This window comes from Coenobita brevimanus, chromosome 80 (assembly GCF_032717465.1).
Source record: "Coenobita brevimanus isolate Jiangsu-jjx chromosome 80, ASM3271746v2, whole genome shotgun sequence".
Lineage (NCBI taxonomy): Eukaryota > Metazoa > Arthropoda > Malacostraca > Decapoda > Coenobitidae > Coenobita > Coenobita brevimanus.
Window position 1 is genome coordinate 15,977,805 of NC_137033.1, and position 27,091 is coordinate 16,004,895.

Consider the following 27,091-nt stretch of genomic DNA (forward strand, 5'->3'; position numbering starts at 1 on the left):
CCTCACCGTTTCCCTTCTGTTCTATTCCGTCTCTCTCTCTCTCTCTCTCTCTCTCTCTCTCTCTCTCTCTCTCTCTCTCTCTCTCTCTCTCTCTCTTCTTCTCTGCTCCCCTCTCCTCCTTTCCTTCCTCTCTCTCTCTCTCTCTCTCTCTCTCCCCACCTTCACCTTCACCCTCATCTTCCCTTCTTCTCTGCTCCCTTCTCCTCCGTTTCTCTCCCTCCCCTTCGCTTCCGTCCTCCTCCCCTCCCCTCCCCTCCCTCTCCACTACTCTTCTTTTCTATTCCGCTCCAAAGTCTTCCCCTCCCCTCCCCTCCCCTCCCTTCCTCTCCACCCCCTCCTCCCTTCCTCCCCTCCCTCCATTATCGATTGCGTCCCCCCCTTCCATCTACTTGAAGGAAGGGGAGGGGGGAGGGGACAACGTGGCTTTTGTTATTCTTTTCTTTCTTGTCTCACGTTTGTCCTGCTCTCTAGTTAGTAGTAGTAGTAGTAGTAGAGGAGAAGAGGAAGAAGAAGAAGTACTTCTAGTAGCTCTAGCGGTAGTAGTAGTAGCAGCAGCAGTTGTAGTAGTAGTAGTATTGGTGGTGGTGGTGTTAGTGTCACCATTATCTTCATCCTCGTCACCTTCATTATCGCCATCGTCATCGCTTTCGCCAGAGCCACAAACCGCTGCATCACTCACTTACCCAACTGCGCAGCTGTTCCCGCCAAAATGACCCTCTATGACGTTATTACTTCATCAACGCAATAAGCACGACTACATTAACCCCACACAGATTAATTAGGTCACACACACACACACACACGAACAGACACACTATACATATCACTCAACACATGCACTCTCTAGACGCAACATTATCTATGACTTAACCAACACAATAATACCAGTTAAATTATCTCCGCACACATGGTATATAATTTTTGGTTGCTCCGAGTCACGAACTTTCTCTTCAACTATTTTCCATGTCGTAAGATTGAGCTGCGGTTTCTTCCTTTAACCCAACTGACGCTTTCGGTACAATGAAGGGTTTTGTGATCTGTCTTGCTTCCGCTACATTTTCTTTCCTCTTCGTTTTTTTATTCATTTTTTCTTCCTCCCTTTCTTCTTTCTTCCTTTCTTTCTTCCTTTTTTTTTTTTTAGGAAACTCTTTTCGAAATGGAGGGGTTAAATACAGGTTTCATTAAGTCCTTCAGTAGCTATGGGATTTCTTTCTCAAGCTGGATATGAGACATAAAAAGGTAAGATATAATGGGCTGCCACACCACCACGTTAAAATATAAATAAATAAATAAATGAATCACAAAATAAATCAGTAAATAAACATACAACACAGTCCTTCCTCCTCCATATGTTTAAAAAAAAAATGGTTCTGTCAACGAATTCAAAGTCCACAAAAACAAAGAGTACCGCCACTAGCAAATACCTTAGCGACATTCCATTTTTTTTTTTTTTAGGAGAGGTTGAAGACCCCCATAAAAATTACATCACTGACATTACATAACGCGGAACAACTTGTGTGTGTGTATGAACAGGCCTAATACGGGTGGTTGGGGATGTCGTCTGCTGTCCCAGTGGAGGTGAGTTCGATCTCCAGCAAAGCGCAGGGAACAGTTTAAGGCTTTGGACTCGTTAAACTAGGCTTTACTGATTTACAAGACTAATACTAATACCAATAAACCAGTCCACAATGGGAGCAGCAACATGAATTCACTGTTTACGCTGGGTGTTGGTGACGAAGTGGTGGCATGCGAAAGGTGTGAAGGACGTGGGAGGACTGCCAAGAGTGGGAGTTACTGATATTCTTCTGATATTCTTTAACTTCTTAGCAACTTGACTGTCTGCCCAACAGTCTCCGTGTGGTCGATAGGCATTACTCTAAGCCTCCTTCCTCCTTTTCTTGTTCCTTACTATATGCTTACTGACACCAGAAAACTTTTATTCTCTCTCTCTCTCTCTCTCTCTCTCTCTCTCTCTCTCTCTCTCTCTCTCTCTCTCTCTCTCAGAACCAGAAATCTGTCTTCGGGCTGAAGGGTAAATTTTCTGTGACTAGCAGGTTTTTTCGTGCTCTACTGACCCTACCTCACCCAGTCCTTAGGTGGGAAAAGAGGCAGGGATGATGATGATGATATTTAAGGGTGAATGATTTAGTTGATGTATGTATCTGAACACTGAGGAGAAAAAACTGATGCATTTTATACTGACCAAAGACAATATCAAAGACAAACTTTTCTTGGGTACTGTGTGTAACAACTCGGTGAAATTATCGCTCGTTCGATCGCACGTTTATAAAGCCTAAAATATGCTTGCATGCGCCGGCCTTGGTCACCTAATGGCGACTCTCCACGCTGCTCGATCCCTGGCAGCCTCCCCATTCAGTCTCTTATCCCTGAGGTCACACTCAATGACCTCGTCCCAGGTCTTTTACGGTCTGCCTTTCGCAGTCCTACCCCCGACGTTCACATTTCACTGCACCCAACTATCATCCCTCATCCTCTCCACATGCCCAAACCATCTCAATCTATCTCTCCTCATCACAACACCAGTACACACTAGTCCCATCCTTCCTTATGTGACTGAATAAATTTATTAAACCTTTATTTACAAGTGACTTATTGGCTTTGAAAGCGTGCCGAGATATGTCAGAAACACGATCATGATCCTATATTGATCAGCATAATGCACAGAAGACGCACTTTTCTTGGCCACGTTACCTAACAACTCTGTCATGTTATATTAAACGATGCATCAGTTAGTTATGGGACTATATTTACCCCGGCCACGTGCAAGAGTATACCTGAAAAACCACGAGGTGATTCTATACTGATCAAGATAAAGCACAGAGGACGCATTTTTCTTGGCCACTTTGCATGTCAGCTCAACCCCTTCGTCGAGCATAACACCGCGCCACACCCTCCAGCTCCACCAATGACAGCGCAGTTATTTTGGCGTCCACCTATCAGCGGCCGACATATGGTTCAACCCCCAAGGATGAACCAATGCCATGTTGGTACCGCGTCAAGCCACCCCCAGTGACCAATAGCAGGCCGGTGTTGCTCAGGGGCTGCGGCTGACGTCACAGGCATAACTGGAAGCGAGCCAGGTCCTTCAACGAACCCCTTTAAGCTGGACTGCGTGGGTCGGGGCAAAGTCAGGAGGGCTTACTTTGACCTCGTGATCAACAGTGGCGTATCCAGTTCTCCATAAACGGGGGTACTAAGCTAGGCCCAAATCCTGTTCTGGAGGGTACACAGCAATGACGAGAAATTAAATCTTGATACGTTCTATTAATGAAAAAAAAAAAAAAAAAAAGCAATGGACACAACAGCATATTCAGCACACATAAATCCGAAATTTCATTTGGGGGAGCCATGGGGGGGGGAAGGGTCTGATTGGTCTGCACAACTGATTATGTCACCTTATTCGACGTTCACTTTCTGTTTACGTCCTCGGCAAATTGCACAAAACTGCCTAAGAAAACTAAACTGGCATACTAAAATAAGGAAATGTATACTGGGAAGATATAGCAGCTTCTGCCCGACTTGGACCTTCTTCAGGCATGTTCCGTCTCTGTTCATACCCGGAGAAGATCTCAGTCGGGCAGGACTGTTCCATAAGTCTCCCTTTTGACAATTCAAGGCGCTGTGATACCAGGACAAAGTTTTATTTATATCTACGAAGTTCCTTTACCAGTGTCCTCCAATTTAGTGCCGTCTGTATGCAGAGAGAGAGAGACAGAGACAGACAGACAGACAGACAGACTGACAGACAGACAGAAACTGATATGCTGAAACACAACTCTTGTTTAAAACGATGGCTTCCTGTCATTTTCAAACATGGGTATAAAGTTTTGTAATTAACCCTTTGCGACAAGTTTCATTATGACATTCCATCGAGCCACAGCCTAACATATCACAGTGGCATTCCCGCAACAACATTCCACTGCACTAAAGATGACATTCCTCCTCTACTCGCTGATGTCATACACGAGAAAGTAACAGAAATAGTAAGCGTATATAATCCCTTGTAGTAGGCGTGGGATGATGGGTTGGCTAAAGTTCGGGACACATGACAGCACTTTACGTGATTGCAAACTCTCGGCCACCTTTTGGATTTGAACCGTGCCGTGTTTACTCGTGGCCTTCTCCAGGCCGAGGGTTTTGCCACGGTGCCAACGAGATGTCTACACCGCTAACGTGGATGGCATGAAAGGCAACAGCAGCTGGCAAATGCATGACGTGTCCCAAAATGATGGAGTTTCCCCTGATAGGCCTCGTTCTCTTACATTTTTTTTCTTTCTCCCTATATTCATATGAAGGACAATACAACCATTTTACAGGTGTAAATCGAAAATCCGATAGGTACCTCGAGATACGATGTTCAGACATATACACAATAATCCTTAGGTCATCTGACCCTGAAATAAAGGTGCAAGGAGGTGGCAACGAACGATGGTAAGAAAAACGAAAACACCAGGAAACAGAAAAAAAAAAAATCCGTCTGACATAAGTGATAACTGCTGCAATCCAGGGATGTCTTTTCATTTCAATCAGGCTATTACCAAAAATATGAATTCAATTAAAATGAAGATTTCTTGTAATGAAAGAGATAATGAAGCTAAAATTATCTAATCCATTTTGTTTCGTTAATAAAAATAATAATAAAAAGCGAAATGCGTCCCCTGACAGGCTTGGGAAACGTCAAATCCAAGCGTGTTCGTACGGTACATTTATACATCAAAGCATCTAATTTTGAACACCCTGTGGTCAGGTATGAAAGTCTGCCTACTGTTCCACTCCGTCTATTTCACACTACTTCATTACCCTCCTCCCCAACGCATTATCAAAAAATAATAATAATAATAATAATAATAATCTATGAGCATGGAAACAAACCAAGCCTCTCACAGTTTAGAAGTATTAACCAGCAGAGGAATGTGAGACGTGGAGGAATGGTAGGTGAACTTTTGCCACCGATTGTACACAAGCAATATTTATTCATAAGCACGACCACATACAAGTGTTAATGCTATGTAACAACCCTGAACGTTTGCTTACAGTGAAGGTGCAAAATCTCTCTCTCTCTCTCTCTCTCTCTCTCTCTCTCTCTCTCTCTCACACACACACACACGGAAACAAAACTTTAGCTTCCTTTCATTCCCTCTCCTCATTATTTCGCTTCTTCTGCTCTCTCTCTCTCTCTCTCTCTCTCTCTCTCTCTCTCTCCAGCCTCTCTGCCCTCTCCTTATGCACTCGTCCTTTATCTCTCCTCCTCCTCCTCCTTCCCAACTCCCCTCTCCCTCCCTCTCCCCTTTCATCCCATTCACTTTATTTCTCCCTCTCCCCAGTTTCTCCCTCTCCCTTTTTACTCTCCCTTTTTCTCTCCTTCCCCTCTATGTTTCACTCCCTTCCCTACCTTCTCCTCACCCTCCTTACAACGACCTTCCTCAATGATGACCTTTGGAATGTGATCAGAATTTCAGAGCTTTCCTATGAGAGAGAGAGAGAGAGAGAGAGAGAGAGAGAGAGAGAGAGAGAGAGAGAGAGAGAAGCTCGTAGATAGCGTTGAATGTTGTGGCGAGGCTAGGTCTGATGGTGTGGGTGAGGCAGTGAGAGTAGGAAATAAGTAAATGATGCATGATAGTCACTGATGATGATGATAATTACAAAGATGATGTTTATGACGATAATGATGATAATGATGTGACTACAAAGATCATGATGATGATGATGATTAGAGAGGGAGGGAAGGAGAGGGAGTGACGGGGGTAGGTAGGAGAAAAAAGAAAAGGGACGAGGGAGGGAAGGGAGATATCAAATGTTTAGATACACACACACACACACACACACACACACACACACACACACACACTCAAGAGCACCGTCACGAACACATGCATCTAAACTCATTAATATTAAAGTCATATACACCCACATTGTGTAACCACAAAAAAAAAAAAAAAAACAGCCATACTGGTGCTACTGGTGCACATAAACAATCCAATTTCTCTCTTCATTGCGACTGTCTCTTTCATTCTATTTTATTTATGTTACGTATGACAAGAACCTGATTTATTTTTTCTTCCCTTTTCTACGATGGCGTCTTTTTTTTTATTATTGTTGACACCAGATAATTTTTTTACATTGAAGAAGGACCTTTAGATCGTTCTGAGTAAGATTTTTTTTATTATTATTACTTACCTTAATAAACGTGATTGTAAGTTCGGCATTACATAACTTTTTTGCAATGCTTTCTTGTTGTCTGATGGCTCGTTTTGCTTTTCCCTGAAGCCTGGCGATGATTTCTCCGTAGACGGCCATGTCCTCGGTTCTCGTGTTATCATCTATGATGTACAGTACTTGTTTTACTTAGATTCCGGAATTTCGGCTCTCCAGAGCCTTCTTAGCGAAGGGAAGAGCTTACTCGGGTTATAGTCCTGGTAGGAATGGGTAGCAGTGGTCGGTAGGCAATTTTATATACCTGGGTGGCGAATTAGAGGTCAGGCTTAATTAAGTTGCTGTACTCTGGCTGGCTGTTGGGTTCCGGTGACTGCTGACGTCATCAGTTGGGCCTGTGTTGTGGCCTGCTGCATATCTCCTCGTGCCTGACAACGTTTGTAAATCTTGGGCTTTAACATTTACTGAAGGGTTAAGCTCCTTTACATACAATGCCTCAGGTATATGGGACCGGCGGTTGTCGCTACAGGTAGCCAGAAGTTCAGTGTTCTTTTCAAGGCCCTCCTTGGTGATGCTGGCACGGTGCTCCTGTCGCTTGTGGTTCCTAGGGGCTCCTGTATACCTGTGACTCGCCAGGCGACTGACTAGCTTCATCGTCGTCATGCCTATATAGGTGGAAGCGAGGGCTGCACAGTTCCCTCTTGTACAGTTGTACCTACAGTGTATACAGCATGTGAACGCTATAAAGGCGTCCTCCTGACGTGGGCTGTTCCTTAGAAGTACTTGACTAGTCTTCTTACTTTTACAACAGATGTTTAGCCTGACTCTTGTACCGGGATCGTTTGACTTAATATTCAGTTTGATGATTTATTTTATGATTCATCTGTGCTGGAAAATATAGATCGGCAGTAGAGACTGATATCCTCTGGTGGTGATCCATTATTCTCGTCATCTGTGTATCAATTTTCCATAATTCTTCTCGTGACTCGTTGAATTTAAGAAAAGTGGTATAATAGAGAGGTGTTAGTAAGCGTCCTAACCGCACCAGAAGACCGCCCTATATCCTCGCCTCCGTGTGCAGTCGGCTTCAGAATATCACCCTTCACACCATTTCAGGAGCAACTTATTCACCTGAAGTCGTCAATACTGAAATAATCGGTTTTAGCCAAGAAAAGAAAAATATGAGGGGCCTAAAAACGTGAGACATTTTAGAGAAGGAAAAATTTAGGATCATTTAATTAAAGGAAACAGACCTTGAAAGGCAAAAGGCACCACTATTTTATCTATCTTTTGCTTTATTTACTTGTTTATTTATTTATTTATATACTTATTTTTAGCTGAATAAACGGACAAACAACACACAATAATAACTCAGACGGTCCCGGTAAGAGAGATGAAAATGAGTCTCCTATCTAAGAAATCTAGGCAATAATTTCAACACAAACACACACACACACACACACACACACACACACACACACAGCACTGACGCACATACACCACAGGATCCGCACATGTAGAAAACCATGGACTCACGATCACAAACACAGCCCATCCCAAAAGAGAGAGAGAGAGAGAGAGAGAGAGAGATTATGGGAGACAGCCTTCAGCCCTCTCACATGTTTGTTGACGGTAGTGACTTGGCGAGATACGAGGGGAGAGAAGGAGGGTGAGGGGGGTGTGGAGAGAGCATAGCATTAACCACATTCATTAGCTAGCCTGAGATATTACGTAACACCCCGTCCTTAGCGATTTATTTTTCTTGGCGGAATACAAAAAGGAGGAGGGTGCGGGGGGTAGGAAAGGCATAGAATTTAGAGGTTACTGAGGTGCTATGTGTAAAATAAATCGCTAAGGAAGAGGCGTTACGCAATCTCTCACAAGCTGCTTAGCATATTCACTGCCTGGCATATCCATCAATAAACACAGCTGGGAATATAAATGCAAGAGTCAATTTTCCTTCTCTCTCTCTCTCTCTCTCTCTCTCTCTCTCTCTCTCTCTCTCTCTCTCTCTCTCTCTCTCTCTCCACATTTATATTTCTTTACGAGAAGATTTGGACACGTACCTTACACACCCAGGGCATCAAAATTCTGAGAGAGAGAGAGAGAGAGAGAGAGAGAGAGAGAGAGAGAGAGAGAGAGAGAGAGAGAGAGAGAGGGAGAGAGAGAGAATGCTAACAATCTTAACCCTTTCAGCCTGAGGACGAACTTTTGAATGTATATACTTGCTACCTTACATCATCATTATTATTATTATTATTATTATTATTATTATTATTATTATCATCATCATCATCATTATTATTATTATCATCATCATTATTTTCATCTTAAAGACGTCTGGTAGAAAAGTGGTTAAAAAAGTCTATGGCCCCCTAGCACCTCTTCCTTAGCGATTTATTTTTGGATACGGCTAATTAATATCCTTTTCTATATGTTTATGCAGAGTATGGCGGTATAAGAAGGAATTATATAACGCGGGTGATAAGGTCAAATAAGCAAAATAAATCAGTTAGGAATAGGTGTTACGGAGCCTCGATATCCGAAAATAAAACAAAATAATAACAAAAATGGCTTTCTTTGTGTATAAATTAAAAGTGAGGCAAAAGTGTTTAAAGAAAGGAGTGTTGTCTATTAATCTGACCTTCTGTGTTACGAGTAATTATCTGAATTTTTGTGGGGGAGAGAGAGAGAGAGAAAGAGAGAATCTTTATATACACGTAGTTGATAGTGGACTACAGAAAGGAAATTTAAGCCTGCAGTTCACTAGGTTCACATTTCAGATAAAAACTAAAAAAAAAAAAAATGTCATTGTAGTAGTCATAAATAACCTCCTGCCGCCACCTAAGACAGTAAGATGCGTCACTGTGGCACTGCATGATGTAACAAGACGAAGAAGGATAAGGTTTGTAACTATCTTTGTACCTATTGACTGTGCGAGGCTCATTTTGCCATATAATTAACACTTTCTAAGCCTTGCCCTTCCCCAAGAATATGATCCACAGAAGACAGTGTACATTAAAGTCACCAATTGTACAGTAGGGTGAATTGGGACGAGGGGTAAACAAACTGCGCCCCAGAGTCTGACCGGCCAAGGTGAGATAACGCCTAGTGCGCCTCCACCCAGCCAGCAACAATTAAGCCACTGCGAGTCCCATGTGACGCTGGGATAACGTCACCGCATCCCTGCCATGGTCTGCCTTTGGCCCCATTCCCCTGTCCTATATATACGTCTGCTTCACCGTACCCATTCACAGTGGATCTTGATCTTCCCTTTAGATGCGTTCCTCCCTTCCTCTCCCTTCCTGATACCTTCCCTTTACGTGTATTCCTCCCCCCTTCCCTTTTCTTGCTACCTTCCTTTTATTTGTATTCCTCCCCTCTTCCTTTTTCTTCGTCCCCTGCCATCCTGTTCTCACTTTTCCTTGTACACTCCTCCATTCCATCTTCCTCTTATCTCTCCTTGCTCCCTCTCATTCTCATTCCATTCTCCTCCTCCTCACTACCACTCTGAATGTGTCTTCTCTCTCCCCCTTCCCTCCCTCGCCATTCATCTCCTTCTCTTCCACTTCCCTCTCCTTATCTACCCTCTTCTCCCCTGTCTCCTCCTCCTCTCCTCATCTGTCATCCCCCACCCCACCTTGAATGCATGTCCCCCATTGTCCCAGTTCCACCCTGAGACATCCCATCCCCTCCCCTCTCCCCTTCCCTCTCCTCTCATCTCTCCTCTCACCTCTCTCCTTTCTTTTAACTTGTCTCATTCTTACTCCCATTCCCACTCCCCCCCCCAAATCTTCCCTCGTAGCCTCCTTACTCCTCTCCCCTCCTCTCCCCTCCATTCCTTCCCTCTCCCCTCCTTTCTCCTCTCTCCCTCCCCTCCCACTCCAGCTCCGTATCTCTCCACCTCTCATACTTTCAATTCATGGCCTCATTTTTTAAATATTTCCACTTCCCTTTCTCCCCCCTCCCCAAACAGCCACTGGTCTCACCCCCTCCCCCCTGAGCATTCCCTCCCCATGAATCCTTACCTCTCCGCACCACACATCCTCCCCTTAACCCTTTCAACCCCATGACGAATTTCTCTTTAAATTCTTGCTTATACCAGACGAGTTTATCCACATTAAGAAGAACCTACATAAGTGATGAGGTTAGTGAAGATTACATTTAACCCCTACAGCTAAAAAAAAATCTCTCAAATAAAATCGTCTGGAGGCAGCAAGATAAAAACTAAAGAGGTCACCGTGAAAAAGGGTATTTGTAAAGGATCTCTGCCCACAAGCCCTCTACATGTCCCTGTCTCTCCTCAATGTAAGTCTCTAATGCCCGTCTTTGTGTCTCCCATCCTCTCCATTCTCTCTCTCTCTCTCTCTCTCTCTCTCTCTCTCTCTCTCTCTCTCTCTCTCTCTCTCTCTCTCTCTCTATGTCGCCTTGTTCTACCTCTTCTCTGAATTTTCCCTTCATCTTGCATTTCCTTGAACACTAACCCACCCCTTACTCTCTCCTATGTCACCCTACCCGTCCCGCCTATCCTCCGCATCTCATTTCATTTTTTTCCCCTCCCTTCTCTTCTCGTCCCTTCCCTCCCCTTCTCTCCCCTTCTCATCCCTCCCCTCCCTTCTCTCCCTCTTCCCTTTCCATCTCTTTCCTTTCGTTTCCTTTCTTTTCCGGTCTTTCTCTTCCCTTCTCCTTCCCTCCCTTCCCTTCCGCTCTCCATTCTTCACTCTCCCCCTGTCTTCTTGCATCGCCATCCCCCGTACAAATCTCCTTTCCTCCCCCTATCTCCTCTCCTCTATTATTCCATCCTCGCCCAGCCTCCCTTCTCTCTCCCTCCCTATCCCTCCCCATCCCCTTCTCTCTACTTTCCACTTTCCTTCAACCATTCGCTCCTCTCTTGCTTCTTTATCTCTTTTATTCTCCTCCCTTCTTCTCATCCCTTTTCTTTCTCCCTTTTCCCTCCTTCCTTCCTTCCTTTATTCCCTCTCTTCTTCCCCCCTCCACCTCCCCTCTTCTTCTCTCCTCTACCCCCCCTAAATCTGCAACTGTCCCACGATTAACACACACACACACACACACACACACACACACACAGTCTTGGCTCGCTCCCTAACCTGCTTGGCAAAGGTCCACGTCATACGCTGTGTGGACGGTGCCTTTCTTGCTTGCTCTCATTTGTCCCATCCTCCCTATCCTGCTTACCTCCCTCCCTCCCTTCCTCCCTTTCTCCCTACCTTGCATCTCTCCCTCTCTTCCTTCCTCGCTCCTTCCCTTCATCTCTCCCTCTCTTCCTTTCCCTTCTCCTACTCTAACCTTCCCTCAGTTCCTCTCTTCCCTTCTTCCCCCGTACCTCCCTCCCTCAGTCCTGTTCTCGCTTCCTTCCCCAGTTCACTCTCCCCATCCTCATTCCCTCCTCCTTCTATCCTTCCTTCTTCCCTATCTTTCTCTCCTTCCCTCTTCCCTGTCTCTCTGTCTCTGTCCCTCCCTCCTTCTCTGTCATGCCCGTCCTGCTATAAATACACAGAAAGAACACAAACACGGCGAAATAAAGCGAGGTATGGATGACACGAGCGCAAGGTAATGACGCATCGGTGGTACGGGGGTTATGCAACGGATGCCAACTTAACCCTTTTATTCTGGTACTAGACGCCTTCCCGTGGTGGCACATACATTACCGGTTAGTTCCCCTACCCGTATAAGAATCCCTCAACCCCCTCCCTATCCCCCGACGGAGGGATGGTGGACTTCAGGAGGCCAACTTCATCCCGCAAACTTCACAGATAAGCTCGGTGCCACCACAACAAAATCAAGAAAACCAACAGGAAAAATAAAAAACAAAACAAAACAAGAAAACCAACAGGAAACAACAAAAGCAACGGCAAAAATAACAACAGCAAAAACAACAGCAGCAGCAGCCCCTTCAGACCGGTTACGTATTTTTTTTCTCACGAAGGTACAAGGCGTTGGGAAGAACTCAACGTGTTTTGGAAGTTAATGAAGGATGTGGTGTAAAATGGTGAGTAAAATTGTCTGGCAGCAGGAAGAATAAAATGAGAGAGAGAGAGAGAGAGAGAGAGAGAGAGAGAGAGAGAGAGAGAGAGAGATATTCACTGGACTAAAGATAAGGGATTTAATGACTTGCTATTCTATGCGTTCTTGATAAATGTGTATTTGTGTGTGTGTGTGTGTGTGTGTGTGTGTGTGTGTGTGTGTGTGTGTGTGTATATATATATATATATATATATATATATATATACACCGCGGTATATAGATAGACAGATAGATAGATAAAATTACGTAGATTACAATAACCTGCCAGCCATATATAGGGATACCGATGGCTTCATATATCATCATCACCATCATATCATCATCATCATCACCATCACATCACCATCATCATCATCTAAACCCCAATTCCCACGCAAAATATGAACTGAGGTTAGAAGAAAAGAGAAAAAAAACTATGAAACCACGTAGCCACAGAAAATGGGCCACACATTCATTCACATATAATCCCAGCCCTAGGAATCCTGGCTCTACAACCCCCCCTACAAAAAAATAAAATAAAAATCAGTATATACATTTTTGCACATCTTCCACATAGACACACTGGACGACTTTGTGTATTTAAGCAGAATTTTCATCCTTGCTTTGGCGCCATAATGATGACTGGCGGTGAGAGAGAAAGAGAGAGAGAGAGAGAGAGAGAGTGTGTGTGTGTGTGAGTGTGTGTGTGTGTGTGTGTGTGTGTGTGTGTGTGTGTGTGTGTGTGTGTGTGTGTGTGTGTGTGTGTGTGTGTGTGTGTGTGTGTGTGTGTGTGTGTGTGTGTGTGTGTGTGCATCCTACTATCACGTGCTTCTTCCTCAGATTAACCACACTACTGTCTTCTCTCTCTTGCTCTCAATAGCACATGACCTAGTACACATGACCTCCTGAAATGACCTATGACCTAGCTTGACCTCCTGAACTCTTGGAATACGTATGACCTCAAATGACCCCTTATCATGACCTCCTCGTACGCTTGACCTCCTTGCGGTATTTTTACGTCATATATGTGGACCCGTACCGCGGTATCTCTCGCAGGGTGACCACGGTGGGGGGGGGAGAGAGAGAGAGAGAGAGAGAGAGTGCAAGTAACATAAACCAGCTACGAGACTACAAGCATTACTCTCAGCCCCGCCAGAGCATCCTCACATATGCTCCTTATCCTGCCCTTCTCCCTGCATAATAACACAATGACAGCTCTTATGCACTGTTAAAAAATGCACGAGAGGAAGGACATGCAACTGCGCTGACCTAAATGCGATATCAGTAGCTACTAATCAACAATATATGAGGATTTTAGGTCAAAGCTCTTATCAAAATTGGAGACCGGAAAAAGATATAACCAAAAATATTACCGTAACCTTCCCACGACACAGGCGGGCAAAAAATGAAAAAAAAAAAAATGGTATTGTATTGGTCGGCAAGGAGTAGGGATGCAGAGACGGTATGACTGAGGGAAGCGAAAAGAATAGAAGGAAGAGTTTAATGTGAGATATGAAGGAGGATGTGAAGGAAGGGATGACAAAGGATGTGATAGGAAGCAGAGGGAGTGTGAGTAAGGTGTGCAGGAAGATAAGGTGGGTGTTTATGAAGAGGGGTGTGATGTACGGTGAGTGAGGAAGAAGGAAGTGTGAATAAGCTGAACAGGAAGATGCAAAGGAGGGCGTGGAGGAAGTGCGTGATGTGGGCTGAGATGAGAAGCAGAAATGAATGTAAGGATGGTGTGAGGGAACATGTGATACGAAGCAGGGAGGGATAGGAACCAGAATGTTGGAAAGATGCAAAAGGAAAACATGAAGGAGACTCTGATATAAAAGATATGAAGTTTGCATTAAAGATGGAGTGATAATTTTGAAGGAAGGAGAGTCAGGGAGATACTAAGGCAAACAATTATAGCAGACAACATTAGCACAGCATGGCGCCACAGTTCAGGGTCAGGAAGGGAAGTAAACACAGCCAAAAGGGGATGGGGAGGGGAGGAGAAGGAAGGGAGAGGAGGGGAAAGGGAAGGAGTGTGGGTGTGCAGTAGAAGAGTCACCAAAGTCAACAACCAAAACAGACATGAACCCCACCCCATTTTGCACACACACACACACACACACACACACACACACACACACACACACACACACACACACACACACACAAACAAACACACACACACACACACCATGTAGCTCGAGAAAGGCATACTATAAATTAATATCTAAATCCCGGTAACATCCCATTTTACTACTACTGTATAGCCACAAACAAGTCAAAAATAAAAAATAAAAACATAAAAATTCCCCCAAACATCACTTTCCTCTTCCATTACCACTACGCCACAGCAACGTGTTATGGCTTTATACCCAAAAACCGAAGCCACCACAACAGCGTCCGTAATTAACAACAGCAGACCTCTCTCTCTCTCTCTCTCTCTCTCTCTCTCTCTCTCTCTCTCTCTCTCTCTCTCTCTCTCAAGCAAGAGTAATGGAGTGGGAATGAAACTTTAAGACGAAGATTAGTAGGTTAAGACTTGCTTGAGTGGTAGTGTGGCGAGTCATGGTGTGTAGAAGAAGAAGAAGAAGAAGAAGAAGAAAAAGAAGAAGAAGAAGAAGAAGAAGAAGAAAAAGAAGAAGAAGAAGAAGAAGAAGAGGAGGAGGAGGAGGAGGAGGAGTGAGGTAAATATTCTCCTCATACCTTATCCCTCACCCTCTCACTCAATCGATCCCTCTCCTTTCACCCAACACCGTCCCACCTCTCTCTCTCTCTCTCTCTCTCTCCCCCAATATCCCCTCACTTATCTCCTCAGAATCGCATCCTCGTCCCCTCTTACCCACAATCTCCCTCTTCCCCCTCCTCTCTCTTTCCTTCCCTCAACCTCTTTCCTCCCCTCCCTCTTCTCTTGATCTTTCCCTTTCCCTCCCTCCCCCCTTTTTTTGCTCCCCCTTTCCCCTCCATTCCCCTCTCCCCTTTCTTCTTCCCTTACCTCCCTTTTCCTCCCTCCATCCCTTTCCTCCCTCCATCCCTTTCCCCCCTCCACCTCTCTCCTTCCCTTCCTGAGATTCTTCCAAGACATTTTATTTTCCTTTCTACGTGACAGTCCTTCTCACTTTTTCCTGCCAGCACCAGTTAGAGGGAATGGTGGTCTGGGGAGCCTTCTTACACAGCTATCCTTGTCTTCGTCTAAAAGGCCCGTATTATAAGTCCCATATTAGGCTTCGTAGTTCCTCATTGTTAGCGATTTATTAAGTTTATTACACTTCAGCATTCTGTTGCATGGTATAAATATCGCTTTAATATCGACATAGATTTTTTCAGTAACATATACCAGCATACGGATCAGTGACGTATAGAATAAATCGCTCACGAGGAAGTGTTATGTAATCTGCAAAAACCTCTGCAGTCCTTTTACCTCAACTTGACCCAGATTTTTTTTCATTTTGTAGTTTATTTTACGTAATGCTATAGCTCTACAGCTCTTCCACTGCACTTCTTCATGACTAGCACCATATTCTAGTGCTTAGTCTATTGTTACAGCTCAGCATTCAAGACAAAGAGATGGCAATTTTAGGCCAAGTTAGCGTAAAATGAAGATAGCAATAAGACCCATACACGGCCCACACAGACCCTTATTGCCGACTCCACGAAAACAGCCACGAAAGGACCCATTGTTGCTGATCTGTTGCTGTTTGCTTTCCTTTGCCCTCCTTTCTACTCTCTTTTCCCCCCTCCTCCTCCCCCTTCCCGCCTTCTCTTTTCTTCCCTCTCTCCTTTCTACTCTCCTTCTTCCCTTCTCCCACTCTCTCTTTCCTCCCTTCCTACTCTCCTTCTACCCCTTCTTTCCATCCCTTTTCTTATCTCTCTCTTTTCCACTCTCATTCCTTCCTTCTCCTCCATCCCCTTCTTTCCATCCCTTTTTCACCCTCTCTCCTTCCTACTCTCCTTCCTCCTTCCTCCTTCTCCTCCATCCCCATCTCCTTCCCTTTTCTCTTCTCCCTCATTTTTACTCTCTCTCTCCCTCCCCCCAAGCGAAAGGCCTCGAGTTAGATTCTAGTACCGATCAGACTCGTGGACAAGTTGGTTTCTCTCTTGTACCTGTTTACCAAGCAGTGCAAATGGGGACCTTGATGTAAATTAGACTGTTGTTCGTCGTGTTCTAGGAGAAGATTATAACTAAGAAAAATTAATGATCTGATTAAATTACTTTTGTCTAGTCGCAGCATTAATCCAAGGCCTTCTTCTTCTTCTTCTTTTTCTTTTTCGTCTTCTTTCTCTTCCTCTTTTTCTTCTTCTTCTCCTTCGTCTTCTTCTTCTACTTCTTCTTCCTCCTCCTCCTCCTCCTCCTCCTTCTTCCTCACGTCCTCTTCACTTCTTCTCTTCTCCTCTTTTATTCCCTTTGCCCTTACCACACCTTTCCCTCCCTCTCTTTTCCTTTCTCTTTCGCCACCTCGTTTCTCCTTCCTTCCTACCCTAACTTCCTCTCCTTACTTTCCCCTTCTTCTTCTTTCCTTTCCCTCCCCTCTCTCTCCTTTTCTCTCCCACCTTCTCCCTCCTCCTCTATGTCTCAAGCAGGTCACAGATTCCCAATGCGCAGCTCACGTCCTCTCTCGCCCCCTTCTTCTCTCCATTCCCTCCTCTCTCCTCATTCCCTCCTTTCTCCATCCTTTCCTCTCCTCACTCCTTCCCTCCACTTCTTCCCTTCTTCCCTCTCCCCTTTCTTCATTCCCTCCCCTCTACTTCCCTTTACCTCTTCTCTTCTTCCTTATTCCCTTCCTTTTCAAGTTTCCAGAACAGTACCCTTCTTCCCTGTCCCTTCTCTCCTCTTCCCTCCCCTCTCTCACTCACTTCCCTTCACTCCTTTCCTTTTCCTCTTCTCTACCTCCTTTTCCCATCCCATCCTATCCCTTCATTCCTTCCCCCCCCCCTCCATCCATCCATCCTCTCCACTCTCCTCCCTTTCCATCTTCTCATTCCCTTCCCTCCTTTTCTCCCACTTTTGCCCTTCTCTCTCCTTCCTTTCACTCCTCTCTCCTTCCTTCCTTCCTTCCTTCATTCATTCATTCATTCATTCATTCATCCCTCCCTTCCTCCCTCTCGTCCTGTTTCTTTTCCTCCCCTCCCTTTCTCCGCTTCCTCCTTCCCCAACACAGGTTCCCAATGCGCAGTAACTTCTCCCTCTCTCCTCCCCATCTTTCCTCCCCTCCCCTCCCCAACTCTACTCCCTTCCTCTCCCCTCCTCTCCTCTCCCCATCACCTCACTCCTCCGTCACTCAGTGGGGTTTCATTTATCCTGACACTGAAAAATGGGGGTGACATTTGACAGATCGGCAGGATAATGGGGGATGGGGATGAAGAAATGGGAGAGAGATGGGTGGGGAAGGGGGCAGAGAAATGGTGGAGAGGAAGGGGTAGCGTAGGAGGAAGGGTGGGGAATGAGTGGAGAGGGTAGGCGAGTGAGTGGCGAGACGAGGGAGGGAAAGAGTAGAGTAGTGGGGAGACAGGAGGAAAGGAAGGGTAGTGTAGGGGAGAGAAGGGGAAGAAGGGGGGAAATGAAGGGAGAAGGGTGAGGTATAGGGAGGACGGGAATGAAGGAAAAAGAAGGGAGGGAGGAGTAGGGCATGGGGAGAGAAGGAAAAGGAGGGGCAGGAAGGGGAAGAAGGGGGAGGAAAAGTAGGATACAATAAGAAGAGGATATGGAAAGGGGGAGAAACAGGATGGGGAGAAATGAGGAGAAATATGGGTAGAGGGGATGAAGGGAGAGAGAAAGGAGGAAAAAGTACCTCATTTCTAACCTCCCCTATAACAAACAGCCAAGAAAGGACCGATGGACCAGATGCTGTTTGCTTTCTTTTGTGCTCCTTTGAAAGACAGGAGGGGAGGGGAAGAAATAAGGAAGGGAGAAGAGAAAGGAAGTTAAGTACGATGGAAAAAAAAAATCCAGAGGTAAATGGGTTTAATGCAATCACCAGTACACCAATTATCCGGACACTGCAATTACCAGAGCACCAAAAATCCTGATAAAGCAACCAGCAGTATACCAATAATCCGGAAAAAACAACCCCCAATAAACCAATAATCCGGAAAAACAATACCTAATACAACAATAATCCGGAAAAAACAATCCCTAATACACCAATCATCCGGAGAAAACATCCACCAGTACCACCAATACACCAATAATCCGGAAAAAAAAAAACAATACACCAATAATCCGGAAAAGGCAATCATCGTGACGCATTAACCGGGACTCGCCTTATCCGGAATCAACGTGCATAGTGACCCCGTGAGAGGCACTGCTTTCTGAAACATACAGTACATCACCCTTGCTTGGTTACAAGAGTCGCTTTGGGCATACAAGATGAGGATAAGGATGCGTGTTTGTAAGAGATAGCGGTCTCTCTGGTTTCTATCTTTCTATCTAGCTATCTGTTTATGTATTTATTTATCCATCTATCTATACTTATTTTGTAGCTATTTGTCTGGTTGTAACACTCTTATCTATGTATCTCTCTGCCTGTCTGTTTGTCTATCTATCTGCCTATATACTCACCTACCTCTCTACCTGCATTATATATTTCTGTCTCTACCTGTCTATCTATTTCTCTGTTTACCCATCAATCTGTCTATCTGTCGGTCAGCCTGTTTACTAATCCTGATACCGCATCCTGTGAGGTGCTGCAATGCAAAAAGGCCCTCTAGACGCTTCTGTCCCTCTCTACACACTCTCCTACCTCGTCACTCCATCCCTTCCTCAGTCTCTCTCTCCTTCTCCTCCCATCCACCTCACTTATATATTTCCCTGGTTAAAAAGGGAGTTACACAATGATAAATACATGAGAGACAGACAGACAGATGCCTGGTTTGTGTTGCCAAGTGTAGTAGTAAGGGGAGTGGTGGTGGGCCTTGAATTGTGAGTGAGTAACGAGGTGAATGGAGAAGTTTTGGTACGCAGGTGGAGGGCGGTTTCCTGTCCTTAAATGATCTGCATTACTATAGCCATGAGAGAGACAGAGAGAGAGAGAGAGAGAGGGAGAGTTGATGGATACTGGGAAGAAAAGTGGAAGACAAATCAATAATAGTGATACTCGGACACATGTACCAAGTGAGAGAGAGATTAATATATATACGAGTAACTGAAGACTTGATAAGAAAATGACTGCCAAAAGAAAATATACACAATTATGAACGAGAACTAGGTACACACACACACACACACACACACACACACACACACACACACACACACACACTAAATTCACAGGTGTTATCGTGTGCTCTGTGGCTGTGCTTTCTGTGTGTGTGTGTGTGTGTGTGTGTGTGTGTGTGTGTGTGTGTGTGTGTGTGTGTGTGTGTGTGTGTGTGTGTGTGTGTGTGTGTGTGTGTGTGTGTGTGTGTGTGTGTGTGGCGAGCGCTGGGTGAGTGTGTGTGCGTGAGTAATTGAGCGAGGGAGTGTGGGATGAAATATTAATGAATGGATGGGAAGGGTATACACAGTGTGACATGACTGATGATGCTCTTAATATTAACAACCGGCCTACTCTTTGACCTTAGGAAAAGTCAAGTGTATAGGCCATAAAAATACTCCATACCCAATCGGCACTGAAAATGTAATCTGGAAAGAAGCACACATTAGCATATAACAATTAAAAATAAGTACCAGGACATTTTACAGTGGAGATTAGGACGTAAAAAAGTTTAGTATTAAGAACTGACAAGCCTTAGACAGTTACTAAAAATAATAGACGGGCGACTAACAGTAATAAAAGGAAAATTAAAGATATCCTGAACGCAACACCAAGATGGCCGCCAATGTCAACAAAGAGGGCGAGACTTACCACAGCCACAGCCTCGGAGCCCAAAACCTCGGCGGGGGAGAGGGTAGTGAAGAAGGCGACGTTGGCCAGCACGTACACGACTGTCACCAGGGAGATGGAGATATAGATGGCCTTGGGTAGATTACTGGAAAAGAAAAATAAAGTCATTAATAACAGTAAACATTTCGATCCACAACTTCAACTCCACACACACACACACACACACACACACACACACACACACACACACACACAAAGAAAAAAAAAAAAACGCTTCACTGGAGGGACAGGACCGGGCTTAAAAATCGGGTAGTCCATGAGTTGTTACTTTTAAAAACAGAAAATAAAAACTGACTGGTGCTAAATCAACACAGAGTATCAAGAACAGGCTAGACAGGAAAATGAACGGAAAGGATTGGGTATATGACTAGTTTCGGATACCGAAGTACTTAGCACAGTATTATTATCCTTATTTCTTCCCAGGTTCTAACGCTATATGTTCCCCCCTTGTTCTTAAGGTAAAAATATTTATGCCAGTTTTTCTATGCATGTTCCTTGTCACTCTTTCTTGTCGGGTTCAGATGGGAAGTTTTGTGTGCGAGGAGAGTCATCATTGCCTCCTGTGTCTCATTCTCGTAGCTGTGACATAACCTTAGGCGGAGGCACCCCTTTATGTTCCAACCAACCTACTGCAGTATTTTCATTTGTTATTTTCTTATCATGACAATACGGTTTTTTAACGCGCAATATACAATGTCTTGGCTATATTATTTCAGATTTTATGCATATTCCTCTCGTGAGTTGCAAGAAGACGAATTAAGGGCATTATGGTGAGCAGAATTAGATCCCAAAACCTGGTAGTTTTCGAGAGACTTCCTGTGGAGCAACAAAAGTTCAACAAAAGTTCCTCATTCACCCAAACTCCATCCCAGCCTTTAGAAGATTCAAGCCCACATTTCCCGAATATTTTCCGAGTCTCCGGACCCGACATAAAGGGATAAAACGAGGCTCGAGAACTATTAAGAGACTCCAAAAGTAAATCCTCGGTTGCAGCATAATTACTGCCCGGCTAGTACACGATCATCGTACTTTCGCAGGCTTTGTATCCACAGCAACTCCTCCCCATCGGTTTATTTCTGTAAAAGGTACGTTAATATTTTCTTGTGTGCTCTTTATTTAGCATATGTCGATAGAAAATGGATATAAAAAACGCACGAGGATAGAAAGGTGAAATATGGAAAATAATTCATAAAGAGATGCTAGGAAATCGACATAACTGAAGAGAATAAGACCTAGTGGACTGCATTCTCGTGAGATTACAAGGAATTCAGGCACGTTATACTCAGCTATTTATTTTGTATTAGATAAGAAAAAATAAATCGCTACGGTAGAGGCGTTAGAATGTGTACTTTCCTACGGAGAATTACAGTTTAATCAGAAAATGCTTTATAGATTGTCCACCTTCGAACGCAGAGAATCCAACCACCCGATGATGCATTTTTCACTTTATGCTTCCAACAACCAGGTTTTGTTCTGCTGATAAGAGACTTTTCAAAATGAAGGGGTTAGACATGGCCTATAATTGCCCTATTCTTCTGAAAATGGCAAAAAGAGAATAACAATGTCACCGAAATCATGACAAGCTATAAGGTATGAGGGAATAATAAAGTGTAATAGGAAAGGGTTATAAAAAGTCTCCTTGGCTCAGCTGAAGACAATACTGCTCAAGGACTAGGATCAGAGGAGAATAGGTTTGGCTACTGGCACAATATTCCATGCATCGTCCACCTTCCAATATTGTCCTCTAAATCTTTAAATACTACAAATATGGCCTAACAGACTACAGCTCATCCATTTTAACCAGGAGATGTTCGTCCTTTTGTAGCTTATTCCCCCTACGACGATGAATAAAACACCACGAAGAGCAAAGAAAAACTACTGTAACATCCTCTCCATAGCACTTCTTCCTGACTAGCATCATAATCTGGCAATAATTTCTTACTATGGCTAAGCATGTTCGTCCTTTAGCAGCTGGCTTCCCGCAGATTAATGACAGAAAAAAAAAAAACATTAAGGTAGCTCTACATCCTCTCCATAGCACTTATACCTGACTAGCATCATAACCCAGTGCTAATCTCGACGGCTCAGCATTCAACAAGGCGAGATGGCAACTGAGCGCCAAGTTAAAGTGAACGGAGTGTAGCAGACTGTATTAGAGAGGCCAGGAAGTGTATTAAGCTGACAACAATACCAAACAAAGACTCAAAGCATAGAAGAACGGGTTTGACTACTCGCAAAATGTTTTATGTATCATTCAACCTTGGCGCCAAAACAAGAGCCCTCTGGTGACAAAAACACGTACTTAGTGATGCACGGAGGCGAACCCAACCTGCTTCCTTGATAATGCTACAAGTGTGTTTTGCAAGGAAGGATAAACAGATGATCTCTCTCTCTCTCTCTCTCTCTCTCTCTCTCTCTCTCTCTCTCTCTCTCTGTAGTATTGCCAACACCTCTACACACATGGTCATGGTGTAACAAGCTATCTGTCGTAATCCATATTCACAAATCTGCAGAGTCGCCTTCCATGGATTTTACAGACATCTCATAATCATAATATTTTTCCAACACAGACATACATAGATAGATAGACAGATAGACAGACGGATAGACAGATAGACAGACAGATAGATACTAATAAACATCAATATTAGTGCAGTTATCATCATCAACATTGTCTTACCTTCACCTCCATCCTCCTCCTCACTATCATCACCAAAATCACATCTACCCTATCATTACCATCACCACTACCACTGATACTATCATCACAAAGATCACAGTTACCATACTAATCACCAAAACTACTAACACCATCACTACTACTACTACAATTACTACGATTATCCCTATTCTCCTCCTCCTCCTCCTCCTCCTCCCACTACTACTACTACTACTACTACTACAGCGCTACTACTACTACTACTACTACAGTGCTACTGCTACTACTACAACAACATCTACTACTATTACCACTACTACTCTCCCACTACTGCTACTACTACCCACTTCCACAACACTATCCGCCTATCTTCACACACAGTCCAGTCCTTCATCTCTCAGTACTCTCAAGTGTTTCTTTTCCGCGCGATCCTTTCTTGGAAGGATAACAGTTTACATCCGCTTCTCAGAGACCGGGTGTGTTGCGCCGACTCTCTGTCTTATTTAACCCCTTCAACCAGAGGACGTCATTCTTAGTCTATTCTTGCTTTCTCCAGACGATTTTATTCAGCTTTCCTTTCTCTCCCCTCCTTTCCCCTACTTTCTTCTCTCCTTTCCCTCTCTCGCCCTATTCTGTTCTATCCTTTCTTTCGTTTCCCTTCTAGTCCCCTTTCCTCTCCTCTCCTCTCCTCTGCGTGTTCTGTATTTTCTCTCTTCTCCCATCTCTTTACTCCTCCTCTTCTCTTCTCCTCTCACCTCCTCTCCACTAAGATGAATATAAGTCCAATGATTGCAAAAATAAATATATCATCGAGGTGAAGTGGTTTACTCTGCATAGCTGCTGACTCCATACAAAGGTCAACTCTACTCTGTGTGTGTGTGTGTGTGTGTGTGTGTGTGTGTGTGTGTGTGTGTGTGTGTGTGTGTGTGTGTGTGTGTGTGTGTGTGTGTGTGTGTGTGTGTGTGTATGTGTGTGTGTACACGATGGGTCAACTCGGAAACAGTCCTCCTCAGTATCCCTTTCCCCCTGACTATGACCACTACTGTTTCCTTCACAAACAATGTCTCACGCAGCATCTCGGTCGGAACGGAACTTAAACTTACTCTCCAAATTTTAATCTTGTGGAACTTTTCAGAGTAAAAACAACTAGATATATCACCTCACCTACCACTACAGCCACCATCACAACTACCAACAACCATCACCATAACCAACCCTGCACCACAAGACTTCTTTCAATGGTATTTTTATATGACATTTACTACTTCCTCAAACTCTAAGCCAGCCACGTCTCTGTTCATCTATTAATACTGTGGCTAATATACTAATCCAGCCACGTCTCTCCTTTCCACCACTGCAGTCTCCTGGGCCACGTACGCCACATCGACCTTCAAGGCAAGATATCTCATCCACCTGAAGCGTTAACCTGAGACCAGAGGAGGACAGACGACACCACACCGAGGCAGCCAGGCATACCCTCGTGTGACGTGTGTTTTTCTTACCATCCCTTCCATTTTCTTAACTTCTCTTTCCTCTCCTCTCCTCTCCTTTCCCTCGCCTATCCTTTCCTCTTTTATTCCTCCTGTCCCTCCTCTCCTCTCCTCTCCTTTCCCTTTCCTTCCTTTTTCGCTCCTTTCCCCTACGCTCTTCTTTACTTACCCATTTTTCTGTTCTATTCTGTCCGATCCTTTCTTTCTCTTCCCATCTTGCCCCTTTCCCTCTCCTCTCCTCTAACGTGTTCTGCTCTCCTCTCCCCTTCCATCTCTTGTTCTTCTCTTCTTTTCCTCTCAATTCCTCTCCCCTCTATCCCCTCTTTCCCCATCCTTCTTCTCATTTCCTTTCTTGTCCCTTCCCTCTCCTCTCCTCTGCTGTATTCTACTCTCCTCTTCCCTTCCACCCCTTGCCTTCTCTTTTCTTCTCTCTTCACTCAACTCCTCTCCCCTCTTTCCCCTTTCATCTCTTCTCCCCTCCCCTCCTTCCTCCCACCCACTGCTATAAAGACTATTGGTTTGAGGACTACTTACCGGTATCCTAACCCACCGGATCGTCCCAACATTACGCCTCTTTCCTCAGCTTCCTTACCCTGGTCTGGCGTGGATGTAACAGCTAAAACAAATATACCCTTTCCACTACAACTTGGCCTAAAACTAAAATCTCTCCACCTCGAATGCTGAGTTGTAACAAGAGATTTACCACTAGAATATAATGCTAGTCACAAGGAAATGCTATGGAAAGGACGTTGAGCCATAGTATTGTCTTTTTCTGCCACTGAACCACGTGAATTAAACTGCAAAAGGACGAAAATATGGGACGTGCTGAGAAAAACAGTATAAAACTCTCAACCTGTCTGAAAGCATGCGAGTTCGATCACGGTCTGGGGTTTCGAAGTCTAAGTAGCCTGTTGAATTTCGCTAAGACAGATTTTACTTCACAAGACCTTCGAATACGTCATAAAAACATCAAGCACGCATTCAATATGGACGGGAGGCATCGGGGCCAAAGAGGTAACATGCGAAGCTGTGTGCCACGCAGGACGACTGCTAGGACTTAGGTACAGGACTATCTAACCTATGCCCAGAGTCAGGTATAAAGGAAGAAAACTACGATCACTACTACTACCCTTATTATCACCACAATCACCACTATCACTTTCATAACATGCAGGTATTATCACAGGGGTTACCACATTTCCTATGCCCTCTCTCTCTCTCAACCCAAGCGACAGACTTTCAGACGGGGGGTGACAGTGTCCTCTCTCTCTCTCTCTCTCTCTCTCTCTCTCTCTCTCTCTCTCTCTCTCTCAACTTGCGTCACAAGCAGATAAGGGATTCAAGATGGTGAAAATTTCCCAGTAATGTAAGAAGAGGGAGGGAGGGAGGGAGGGAGGGAGGGAGGGAGGGGCGGGGTGGGGAGGGAGGGAGGGAGGGAGGGAGGGAGGGAGGGAGGGAGGGAGGGGAGGGGAGGGGAGGGGAGGGGAGGGAGGGAGGGGAGGGGAGGGGAGGGAGGGGAGGAGGAGAATAGGGGAGGTGGAGGGAAAGGATGGAGAGGGGGAAGGAAAGAGGGGGAGAAGTAGGGAAGGGTAGGAGGAGGGGAAAGTAGGGGATGATTTGAGAGAGAGAGAGAGAGAGAGAGAGAGAAAGAGAGAATGGAGAAATGAATTCCCCGAGCTAGGTAACTAAGGCCATATAGCCCCGCTGGGGTTACAGGAGGGAGCTACCCCTCCCGGCAACGGTAGCCCGGGCGAGGCTCGAACTTGCGACCTCCCGATCACAAGCTCAGCGCGCTACCACTGTGCTACCGTGCCCCCCAGAGAGAGAGAGAGAGAGAGAGAGAGAGAGAGAACGCTAGGAAAAGGCGGCGGTGGAAGAAAAGATTAGGACTGGGAGGGAGCAGGAGGGAGGTAGGGGGGCGGTAGGAGGGAGGTAGGGGGGCGGTAGGAGGGAGGTAGGGGGGCGGTAGGAGGGAGGTAGGGGGGCGGTAGGAGGGAGGTAGGGGGACGGTAGGAGGGAGGTAGGGGGGCGGTAGGAGGGAGGTAGGGGGACGGCAGGAGGGAGGTAGGGGGGCGGTAGGAGGGAGGTAGGGGGACGGTAGGAGGGAGGTAGGGGGGCGGTAGGAGGGAGGTAGGGGGACGGCAGGAGGGAGGTAGGGGGGCGGTAGGAGGGAGGTAGGGGGGCGGTAGGAGGGAGGTAGGGGGGCGGTAGGAGGGAGGTAGGGGGGCGGTAGGAGGGAGGTAGGGGGGCGGTAGGAGGGAGGTAGGGGGGCGGTAGGAGGGAGGTAGGGGGGCGGTAGGAGGGAGGTAGGGGGGCGGTAGGAGGGAGGTAGGGGGACGGTAGGAGGGAGGTAGGGAGGGAGCGATATAAAATGGAAAGCAGTGAAGCAGTAAGAAGGAGGGGGAGGGGAGGAGGGAAGGGATGGAAGAGGAAGGGGAGAGGAGAGGGAGTACAAAGGAGTACAAAGGAAAGCAAACAGCAACAGACCTTATGGTCCCTTCGAAGTTGCTTGTTGCAGAGAAGACTGTCACTATAATATCTAATTCTACAAGTGGAAGGTGAGGATAGTACAGCAAGAAGACTCTCCCCCACCCACCAAACCCTCCAGTCGAAGCTGGCAGGAAAAAAGTGAGAAGGACCACCAATGATGCAGCATGGAAAAGCTGACTTGGAATTTTCATAGGAAAGACTGAAAGGGGGAAACTATATTCTGTCCTACTATATCTACACACTACATGGGAGAGAGAGAGAGAGAGAGAGAGAGAGAAGGAAAGGAGGGGGGGGGATAAGAGCAAGAACGAGAAAAGGGGTAGGGGGAGGGAATGGGGAAGGGACAAGGGTAGGAAGAGTATGGGGAGGGGGAGGGG

At 45.3% G+C, this 27,091-nt stretch overlaps 1 protein-coding gene across 6 annotated transcripts in view; it reads right to left on the reverse strand.

The window, feature by feature from the left end:
* The window catches only part of LOC145409182 (large neutral amino acids transporter small subunit 1), a 183,617-nt gene that overhangs the window by 38,765 nt on the left and 117,761 nt on the right, over positions 1 to 27,091 (reverse strand). For all 6 annotated transcript variants that reach the window (XM_080279671.1, XM_080279674.1, XM_080279670.1 and 3 more), the window contains exon 5: positions 20,037 to 20,160. In XM_080279671.1, the coding sequence (XP_080135797.1) occupies positions 20,037 to 20,160 (124 nt within the window). The remainder of the gene's footprint in view (positions 1 to 20,036; positions 20,161 to 27,091) is intronic.